Source organism: Ylistrum balloti, unplaced genomic scaffold (genome assembly GCF_031769215.1).
Source record: "Ylistrum balloti isolate Yb309-2 unplaced genomic scaffold, AGI_CSIRO_Ybal_v1 Utg369588, whole genome shotgun sequence".
NCBI lineage: Eukaryota > Metazoa > Mollusca > Bivalvia > Pectinida > Pectinidae > Ylistrum > Ylistrum balloti.
In genome coordinates this window covers 551503-563620 of record NW_026781875.1, presented here as the reverse complement: position 1 = coordinate 563620, position 12118 = coordinate 551503, and the positions used below count along the sequence as shown (strand labels likewise).

Below are 12118 nucleotides of genomic sequence, written 5' to 3'. Positions count from 1 at the left end.
GAAAAACGTAATGATATGACTACAGTTAAATAAATAGCCCTGTTGCATCATTGTGGAATGGGGAAAGACAACATTATGGGATGGAAGGCTGAAAATGTGATATGGAGAGAGCACTTCTTTGATATAAAGGGACTTAAAAAAGAAATGACGATGAAGAAACAAAAAGGGGAGATAACTTTCAAATCAATATTTCCATGTCATTAATGAAAACAATACCGGAAAACTTTGAAGATTACCGGAAATTCCCCAATGTTATAATTAAACAGGATAGATTATATTGTACAGCAAACATAGGAAGGAGGACATGGGAGTTTTAAAGCTTCACTTAATCGCGGAACATAGAATCATAGATATTTGTTGAAAAGAATTAGATTTTTTAGAAAAGAAAATGCAAAACTTCCTGACAAAGTATGTGAAGAAAAAAATAATCTAAACATGATTAGGTCAAGAAATATCAACAAAATTAACATAATATCATGTTTCATATTTTGATTATATATCATATTAAGAATAGTAAGGACGACAAATGATAAAATTAGAAAAATGTTTATCATGATATATATATGTTTATCATTGCTACAGTGTTCCCTATAACAATTAGGATTTTGTTAAATAAACACTGTTCATCTGTTTCATATTATTCTACAATATAATGAATATCAAAGGAATAAAGTGAAATACAACATTAATCCAGTAGGTGATTGAATTATCATCTTACTTGCACGAGCTCTAGAGACGATGAAAAATCCTGAATTTCATTTTTATTCATTTAACAAATACTGTATTTCCGTTCGTCTACCTACCCGGATGGTCACGTGAGGACATATGACGTCATTGATGTCTAATTAAGGAGAATATTGCAGCAGGATGCAAAGAGAGGAAATAATCGGAAGGTAAAAATAGTGAATAAAAATTTATTTTTCGTGATAAATAGTGAAAAGATAATGAAATGAATATATAAATATCGTATATATAGAGTGTCTATATAGGGCAAAGTGAGTGGACTGTAACTGTGATGTAATGTGTCAAAGGGAGATAACTACATATCAGGTGCATGGGTCTACTGGACACCAATCCCACGGAACTAAGGGATCCACTGTTTGGCACCATGGTCTTGTGTAGCCTTGAATCACACACCTATTTCCGAAATCACTTCGTCCTTTGTTCTTGTGAGGAACGTGTGGGAAATTGCTATCCCATCGCTGACACATGACCCCTGTTTCTGTGCAAGTCACGCTACCGTTGTAGGTTTTGTTGATAGGGTCATAACACTCTTTCTCTGGAAGTATACATACATTAGATATATGGAACCAAAAAGTAATACATTCCATGCAGTATATATCTGAGTTGTTAGATCGAGTTGTTAAGTTGGTTCTTATGTAACCTAAAATCATAACACAAAGTTCTAGTTGAGATGTTTCAACATTTATTCGAATGAATAAAAAAAAGCATTCGTCCTAAGTAAGGTAGATAAGAACCCATGACTGCAGTGGCGCTACATCGTGTTGTTATACATGTACAAAACACAAATCGTTTGGTTTGATTAGCCCGATCGCGAGGTAAACAATTTTTTTTATGACGATCACGTCCGGCTGCTAGGTCTCAACTGTCAGATCGATGACCAGATCGATAACAATAGATTTTTGAATTGAACTGACCGCTAGATTCGATTGGTCAACGCAGTTCGGATCATTCCGTAAATAACTTTGAGCTCACTTATCAAACAAGAATCACATCTACTAGACGTCAATCCGATATAATATAAGTACTACAAATAGACGAATTGATAGAAAAAACATTAAATAGTTTGAACATATTTTTATAGTTTCGGATCACGTGATTGTCATGTGACATCTACATATAACAAGATAATACAAAATATTACAATTCACCTTGTTACACTTACAGCGTACCTCTAACGGAAAAAAAAATACTCACTTGCACAAGACACGTTTGCGGACGACCAGGTACCATCAGGAAGACATCGTGTTACAGGACAGCTTATGACTGGCTCTGAGTCTAACGATTTAGCACACCTATACCGAGCTGCTATAGCTATAAAATTATAAGGGTGCTCGACGTTAACACTGATTCCAGGAAGGGACAATGGTGGAGGCCGATTACAGGAGGAGATCTCATCTACAGGACAATAGTCCCATCTAGTCTTAGGATCCATCGTGTAGCACCAAGGTCTCTTCGAAAGCTTTATCTGGCACCAGTTCTGAAGGTCGCTCCGACCTATGAAGTAACTAGGAATATGCGGTTTGTTGCTATCCCATCTTTGACACGTGACTCCTTTCACAGTACAAGTCATCCTCCCCTCATAGACAAGACTGGTCATATTATATCTGTCCTTCTCTTTAAAAGATGAAAAAAAGAACGATTTACCTTTATAGGAAAAAATAAAAATATGTTTTAATTAGCCCATGGCCATCGTTTGGTGAATAAATAGTGTGGGTGCATTGGGAAATATTTTATATACAGGTGTTGATAATATCGACGTTTAAACGTTGTAAGAGAAAAATATTTAAATCAAATATCAAAACATTAATCATTTGTATGATCATATATTAAGTTAGTGTTAACATAAGTCTCATTCAGTCGGACTAGACCGGGTTATATAAGTTAGTGTTAACACAAGTCTCATTCAGTCGGACTAGACCGGGTTATATAAGTTAGTGTTAACACAAGTCTCACTCAGTCGGACTAAACCGGGTTATATAAGTTAGTGTTAACAAAGGTCTCACTCAGTCGGACTAAACCGGGTTATATAAGTTAGTGTTAACACAAGTCTCATTCAGTCGGACTAAACCGGGTTATATAAGTTAGTGTTAACAAAGGTCTCACTCAGTCGGACTAAACCGGGTTATATAAGTTAGTGTTAACACAAGTCTCATTCAGTCGGACTAGACCGGGTTATATAAGTTAGTGTTAACATAGGTCTCACTCAGTCGGACTAAACCGGGTTATATAAGTTAGTGTTAACATAGGTCTCACTCAGTCGGACTAAACCGGGTTATATAAGTTAGTGTTAACACAAGGTCTCACTCAGTCGGACTAAACCGGGTTATATAAGTTAGTGTTAACACAAGTCTCATTCAGTCGGACTAAACCGGGTTATATAAGTTAGTGTTAACACAAGTCTCAATCAGTCGGACTAGACCGGGTTATATAAGTTAGTGTTAACACAAGTCTCATTCAGTCGGACTAGACCGGGTTATATAAGTTAGTGTTAACACAACCGGGTTATATAAGTTAGTGTTAACACTCACTCAGTCGGACTAAACCGGGTTATATAAGTTAGTGTTAACACAAGTCTCATTCAGTCGGACTAAACCGGGTTATATAAGTTAGTGTTAACACAAGGTCTCATATAAGTTAGTGTTAACACAAGTCAGTCGGACTAAACCGGGTTATATAAGTTAGTGTTAACACAAGTCTCATTCAGTCGGACTAAACCGGGTTATATAAGTTAGTGTTAACACAAGTATCATTCAGTCGGACTAAACCGGGTTATATAAGTTAGTGTTAACATAGGTCTCACTCAGTCGGACTAAACCGGGTTATATAAGTTAGTGTTAACATAGGTCTCACTCAGTCGGACTAAACCGGGTTATATAAGTTAGTGTTAACAAAGGTCTCACTCAGTCGGACTAAACCGGGTTATATAAGTTAGTGTTAACCGGGTTATATAAGTTAGTGTTAACACAAGTCTCATTCAGTCGGACTAAACCGGGTTATATAAGTTAGTGTTAACACAAGTCTCATTCAGTCGGACTAAACCGGGTTATATAAGTTAGTGTTAACACAAGTCTCATTCAGTCGGACTAAACCGGGTTATATAAGTTAGTGTTAACAAAGGTCTCATTCAGTCGGACTAAACCGGGTTATATAAGTTAGTGTTAACAAAAGTCTCACTCAGTCGGACTAAACCGGGTTATATAAGTTAGTGTTAACACAAGTCTCATTCAGTCGGACTAATCCGGGTTATATAAGTTAGTGTTAACTAATATAAGTTAGTGTTAACCTCATTCAGGGTAAACCGGGTTATATAAGTTAGTGTTAACACAAGTCTCATTCAGTCGGACTAAACCGGGTTATATAAGTTAGTGTTAACACAAGTCTCATTCAGTCGGACTAGACCGGGTTATATAAGTTAGTGTTAACAAAGGTCTCACTCAGTCGGACTACACCGGGTTATATAAGTTAGTGTTAACACAAGTCTCATTCAGTCGGACTAGACCGGGTTATATAAGTTAGTGTTACCGGGTTATATAAGTTAGTGTTAACACAAGTCTCATTCAGTAGTTATATAAGTTAATAACATAGGTCTCACTCAGTCGGACTAAACCGGGTTATATAAGTTAGTGTTAACATAGGTCTCACTCAGTCGGACTAAACCGGGTTATATAAGTTAGTGTTAACACAAGTCTCATTCAGTCGGACTAAACCGGGTTATATAAGTTAGTGTTAACACAAGTCTCAATCAGTCGGACTAGACCGGGTTATATAAGTTAGTGTTAACACAAGTCTCAATCAGTCGGAATAAACCGGGTTATATAAGTTAGTGTTAACACAAGGTCTCACTCAGTCGGATATAAGTTAGTGTTAACTAGGTCCGGGTTATATAAGTTAGTGTTAACACAGGTCTCATTCAGTCGGACTAAACCGGGTTATATAAGTTAGTGTTAACAAAGGTCTCACTCAGTCGGACTAAACCGGGTTATATAAGTTAGTGTAACACAAGTCTCAAACCGGGTTATATAAGTTAGTGTTAACAGTCGGACTAAACCGGGTTATATAAGTTAGTGTTAAACCGGGTTATATAAGTTAGTGTTAACATAAGGTCTCACTCAGTATATAAGTTAGGACTAAACCGGGTTATATAAGTTAGTGTTAACACAGTCTCATTCAGTCGGACTAGACCGGGTTATATAAGTTAGTGTTAACATAGGTCTCACTCAGTCGGACTAAACCGGGTTATATAAGTTAGTGTTAACATAGGTCTCATTCAGTCGGACTAAACCGGGTTATATAAGTTAGTGTTAACATAGGTCTCACTTAGTCGGACTAAACCGGGTTATATAAGTTAGTGTTAACACAAGTCTCATTCAGTCGGACTAAACCGGGTTATATAAGTTAGTGTTAACATAGGTCTCATTCAGTCGGACTAAACCGGGTTATATAAGTTAGTGTTAACATAGGTCTCACTCAGTCGGACTAAACCGGGTTATATAAGTTAGTGTTAACATAGGTCTCATTCAGTCGGACTAGACCGGGTTATATAAGTTAGTGTTAACAAAGGTCTCACTCAGTCGGACTAAACCGGGTTATATAAGTTAGTGTTAACACAAGTCTCATTCAGTCGGACTAAACCGGGTTATATAAGTTAGTGTTAACAAAGGTCTCACTCAGTCGGACTAGACCGGGTTATATAAGTTAGTGTTAACACAAGTCTCATTCAGTCGGACTAGACCGGGTTATATAAGTTAGTGTTAACAAAGGTCTCACTCAGTCGGACTAAACCGGGTTATATAAGTTAGTGTTAACACAAGGACAGTACTAACCGGGTTATATAAGTTAGTGTTAACATAGGTTATATAAGTTAGTGTTAACACAAGTCTCATTCAGTCGGACTAAACCGGGTTATATAAGTTAGTGTTAACAAAGGTCTCACTCAGTCGGACTAAACCGGGTTATATAAGTTAGTGTTAACACAAGTCTCATTCAGTCGGACTAGACCGGGTTATATAAGTTAGTGTTAACAAAGGTCTCACTCAGTCGGACTAGACCGGGTTATATAAGTTAGTGTTAACATAGGTCTCACTCAGTCGGACTAGACCGGGTTATATAACTTAGTGTTAACACAAGTCTCATTCAGTCGGACTATACAGGTGTATACAAAGTTAGTGTTGACAAAGATCTCACTTCATCTAGGCAGAGGTCACACACATATATACGTGTGTAACACCAGACATTTACATCTATAGATAAAATTATATCATAAATAATTACTGATATCAATGCAAATAAATAATTGAAATTAGTAAAATACCACAAACGCAATATTTGTTAACTTTAAAAATTGGGAGAGATTTATACTGCTCAAGAATTTTAAAAAATACACACATAAATAAAATGTTTGTATTTTCCTCCAGTAAAATTAACTCGCAAGTCATATGTTTTGGTTGATTACCCAAATAGAATAATTAAATATTAGAATATTACAATAGTTTAGCATATCCACTTGTTGAAAATAGCCAATTTAGAGGGTCCAAAATCGGGACTCTCCCTCCTAAATAGTGAAGGCTGGCAAATCTTCAAACGATACAAATTCTTTCACGATACAGTCTTGACTGATACGCATTAATGATGGCCCTGTGTGTGACATTGGGTTCAAATCTCACAAGTCACTAGAGCGTTGACAAGGATTACATTGTTATATTGACCGTTATCTTGATATAATACTAAAGACTAACCGAGAATTAGTTGTTTCAGGAAGTCGAGAAAGAAACAGAATTGTAGATTATTTTTCTCGTACATATCGTGTACTGGTATCAAAACACATATCTATTTTCATTTCTAGATTCAGTATTTGGTTTAGCTAAGTAACCTCCTTTTTCTCATATACGTCAGATAAATAATCGGTTTTGACAGTGATTTAATTATAACTTTACTTCTCGCCAACGATTTCGTAAAGTTCACAAAAAGATCTCATGAGACAGAAAAAATGAAGCTCTAGGAAGCCCATGAAATGTCCCTGTCCCTGTAGACGGTACGAGAAAATATGGTCTTCAAGAAGACTGTGGTGTTAGATCAAACATATCAAGGAATAAAAACGCTAGAGTACTGACAAGAGTAAAATCAGTAATGGTGACCTTGACCCTAAAATCCTTCAACTCGAATATGGTTGCAATAATGAAGTACAAACAGGAATTGAATATTTTAGTACAGCTTGATCATGGTACGGCTTTGAATTCAAAAGAAATGCTTGATTATGAATAACGTTACCCTGAAATAAATTTAAGACTATTGATTTGGAACATTGTGTTGTTCGTTTATAAATACCAATAATAGTTATAAAACACACACACCGATCTTCCCAAAACAAAACCCTAAATATTCCGTTAACACCGAACTCCTAATTCCCTTTAAACCCAAATGTCCTGTAAACGAACATCTATCTGACACTCTGACAAACTTAACGAATTCAGAGTGTGCCCACGGATATCGCTCTCCACCGCTTGTACAAGACCCAAACCTCAAAATCAGCTGTTACCGTTAAAATAAACTCACAAACAAGTATACCACAGGAAGGTTTTCCTTCGCTGTAATGTTCACCATGATCAATGTTTATCTCAAGTAGTGCTGGCACAAGCCTTGTTTACTACAGTCAAGACTTACCACTCGCCTTGGATACCACAGTCAAGATTTACCACACACCTTGGATACCACAGTCAAGACTTACCACACACCTTGGATACCACAGTCAAGACTTACCACTCGCCTTGGATACCACAGTCAAGATTTACCACAAGCCTTAGATACCACAGTCAAGACTTACCACAAACATTGCTCATCACAGTCAAGACTTACCACAAGCCTTGGATACCACAGTAAATATTTACCACAAACATTGCTCATCACAGTCAAGACTTACCACACAAAGTGGATACCACAGTCAAGACTTACCACACAAAGTGGATACCACAGTCAAGATTAACCACACGCCTTGGATACCACAGTCAAGACTTACCACACGCCTTGTTTATAAAAGTTCATATTTACCACAAGCGTTGGATACCACAGTCAAGATTTACCACACGTCTTGGATACCACAGTCAAGATTTACCACAAGTCATGGATACCACAGTCAAGATTTACCACACGTCTTGGATACCACAGTCAAGATTTACCACAAGTCATGGATACCACAGTCAAGATTTACCACACGCCTTCGAAACCAATGTCAATACTAACCACACGCCTTGGATACCACAGTCAAGATTTACCACACGCCTTCGAAACCAATGTCAATACTAACCACACGCCTTGAATACCACAGTCAAGATTTACCACACGCCTTCGAAACCAATGTCAATACTAACCACACGCATTGGATACCACAGGCAAGATTTACCACAAGCTTTATTTATCACAGGCAAAATTTACAACAAACGTTATTTAACACAGACAAGAATGATCACAAGCAGTGCCCTCAACAGAAGTATTATCCTCCAAACGCACAAGCATTGTTTATCACGAGCAAGATTGACAACTAATGAAAAATTCACGCGTTTAATCATGTATATAACTGATAAACTTGTAAACACTTACCCTCTTTACTGTAAATCTTTAAGGACATTCCACCTGTCCGTTGTTGGGTGACTACATTCTTGAAAATGCTGCACTCTTCTGTCGGAGATTCATACGAAAACCCAGCTCCGTTTTGTTCCATACAGTGATACGCACATCGTACTCGGGATGTAGTATTGAACCTCACGAGAACAGTTTTGCCAACCTTGGTATCGGCATGTTGATAAAATTGTCTGTCATTTACTGCCGATACCAATTTAACGAATGAAAACAAAATGCAAAATTTTACCAACCAATACATTGTTGGTACGCAGAGTAAGCAATCTTACCTTACACTACAGATCATGTTATTGCTGCGCGAGTTTTCCGAACTGAAAAATCAATTACGAGCGTTCTACCCAGAATTCCAGTCAAGCAAAGGGAGACAACTTCCACATCGAAGCCACTATTTTTTCACCTCTTTGAACTATTCATAAATTAAAGCCGATATCAATCGTATCAAAACTCAGACACATTAATCATTAAAACTCACACCAGACAGAAATCTCAGACACATTGATCAGGAAAACACAGAAAACTCACACCAGACAGAAATCTCAGACACATTGATCAGGAAAACACACATCAGACAGAAATCTCAGATAATTTGATCAGGAAAACTCAGACTAGACAGACAACTCAGATACATTGATCAGGAAAACTCACACCAGACAGAAATCTCAGATACATTGATCAGGAAAACACATCAGACAGAAATCTCAGACACATTGATCAGGAAATCTCACACCAGACAAAAATCTCAGATACATTGATCAGGAAAACTCACATCAGACAGAAATCTCAGACACATTGATCAGGAAAACTCACATCAGACAGAAATCTCAGATACATTGATCAGGAAAACTCACATCAGACAGAAATCTCAGATACATTGATCAGGAAAACTCACACCAGACAGAAATCTCAGATACATTGATCAGGAAAACTCACATCAGACAGAAATCTCAGATACATTGATCAGGAAAACTCACACCAGACAGAAATCTCAGATACATTGATCAAGAAAACTCACACCAGACAGAAATCTCAGATACATTGATCAGTAAAACTCAGAAAACTCACACCAGACAGAAATCTCAGATAATTTGACAGGAAAACACATCTCAGACAGAAATCTCAGACAGAAATACATTGATCAGGAAAACTCACAAGAAATCAGACACATTGACAGAAATCTCAGATACATTGATCAGGAAAACACAAATCACATAGACAGAAATATCAGACACATTGATCAGGAAAACTCACATCAGACAGAAATCTCAGATACATTGATCAGGAAAACTCACACCAGACAGAAATCTCAGATACATTGATCAGGAAAACTCACACCAGACAGAAATCTCAGACACATTGATCAGGAAAACTCACATCAGACAGAAATCTCAGATACATTGATCAGGAAAACTCACATCAGACAGAAATCTCAGACACATTGATCAGGAAAACTCACATCAGACAGAAATCTCAGACACATTGATCAGGAAAACTCACATCAGACAGAAATCTCAGATACATTGATCAGGAAAACTCACACCAGACAGAAATCTCAGATATATTGATCAGGAAAACTCACATCAGACAGAAATCTCAGATACATTGATCAGGAAAACTCACACCAGACAGAAATCTCAGATACATTGATCAGGAAAACTCACATCAGACAGATACATTGATCAGGAAAACTCACATCAGACACATCAGACAGAAATCTCAGATACATTGATCAGGAAAACTCACATCAGACAGAAATCTCAGATACATTGATCAGGAAAACTCACATCAGACAGAAATCTCAGATACATTGATCAGGAAAACTCACACCAGACAGAAATGATTGATCACGAAAACTCACACCAGACAGAAATCTCAGACACATTGATCAGGAAAACTCACACCAGACAGAAATCTCAGACACATTGATCAGGAAAACTCAGAAAACTCACACCAGACAGAAATATCAGACACATTGATCAGGAAAACTCACATCAGACAGAAATCTCAGATACATTGATCAGGAAAACTCACATCAGACAGAAATCTCAGATACATTGATCAGTAAAACTCAGAAAACTCACATCAGACAGAAATCTCAGACACATTGATCAGGAAAACTCACATCAGACAGAAATCTCAGATACATTGATAGAAATCTCAGATCTCAGACATTGATCAGGAAAACTCACATCAGACAGAAATCTCAGATACATTGATCAGGAAAACTCACATCAGACAGAAATCTCAGATACTTTGATCAGGAAAACACATCAGACAGAAATCTCAGACACATTGATCAGGAAAACTCACACCAGACAGAAATCTCAGATACATTGATCAGGAAAACTCACATTAGACAGAAATGTCAGATACATTGATCAGGAAAACTCACATCAGACAGAAATGTCAGATACATTGATCAGGAAAACACATCAGACAGAAACCTCAGATACTTTGATCAGGAAAACACATCAGACAGAAATCTCAGACACATTGATCAGGAAAACTCTCACACCAGACAGAAATCTCAGATACATTGATCAGGAAAACTCACATCAGACAGAAATCTCAGACACATTGATCAGGAAAACACACAACAGACAGAAATATCAGACACATTGATCAGGAAAACTCACACCAGACAGAAATCTCAGACACATTAATCAGGAAAACACATCTGACAGAAATCTCAGATACATTGATCAGTAAAACTCAGAAAACTTACATCAGACAGACATCTCAGACACATTGATCAGGAAAACTCACATCAGACAGAAATCTCAGACACATTGATCAGGAAAACTCACATCAGACAGAAATCTCAGATACATTGATCAGGAAAACTCAGACCAAACAGAAATCTCAAATACATCATCATCATCATCATCATTCTTTATTCCTCAAAGCTGAGAGTACAAAAATTGAAAAAATAAAGTTTAATGTGAAATGGACATATTTATATGAAGAACCTGAGCGCTAAGCGCACATTTTGATCAAGAATCACTTCATGGTGACCAGTTTCTGAGCTCAAAATATGTTTCACGGTTCACCAGCATGGAAATAGATTTCCGCTGTTTTATGTAATAGATACGCACAAGCTTTTGAAAATTCCGCAGTTCCTTCTGATGAAAGGCTTGATATTATCAAATATGGCTGTACACCATAATAATCAACTAGTTTAGTGAAGAAGGTATCTCTCAAAATAAATGTGCTGGTACAGTCTGTAACAAAATGCCTTATGATGTCATGAAACGGTTTTGTACACAGCTTACATGTATTGCACTGTTCTACAGGTACACACTTTAACATTTAGCAAATAAATAGATCTGCTCTTTTGTCGATATCCGATGTTTTGAGCATGACATTCGGCTCAATATAGGTAGAGTGGACAGATCGAAATCGAACGAAATCATCATCACTGTTCATTCTCTCGATCAATAAGCGATCTTCGCGTATTTGAATAGCTCCTTTTACTAAAAGTTTACAGTGAGTCTTTGATGGGAATTCTGCACATTGGATATAACCCTGTATCAATTCGAATAATTCATATTTGGTTAATAATGCCAGAATATCAGGGATATACCCCATTTGCTTTGATATCGGTCCATCTGTATATTTGAGAAGTCTACGAATGAAAATTCTTTTTGGAATGCTGTTTGGTGCACAATCAACAATACAACGTTTTCTTTTCTCGATTTCGCACTGAATCCTGTGAAGTCCAACTATACTTTCGCACATATCCGAT

General features: G+C 37.0%; 1 protein-coding gene across 1 annotated transcript; it reads right to left on the bottom strand.

Moving 5' to 3' along the window:
- Window positions 1–1046: 1046 nt before the first annotated feature.
- Window positions 1047–8458, bottom strand: LOC132544419 (plasminogen-like). The gene is made up of 3 exons (XM_060208014.1): window positions 8338–8458; window positions 1939–2358; window positions 1047–1279 (listed from the first exon to the last, which is right to left on the bottom strand). Exons 1-3 carry the CDS (start codon window positions 8456–8458, stop codon window positions 1047–1049), a joined length of 774 nt encoding a protein of 257 aa, XP_060063997.1.
- Window positions 8459–12118: the final 3660 nt, after the last annotated feature.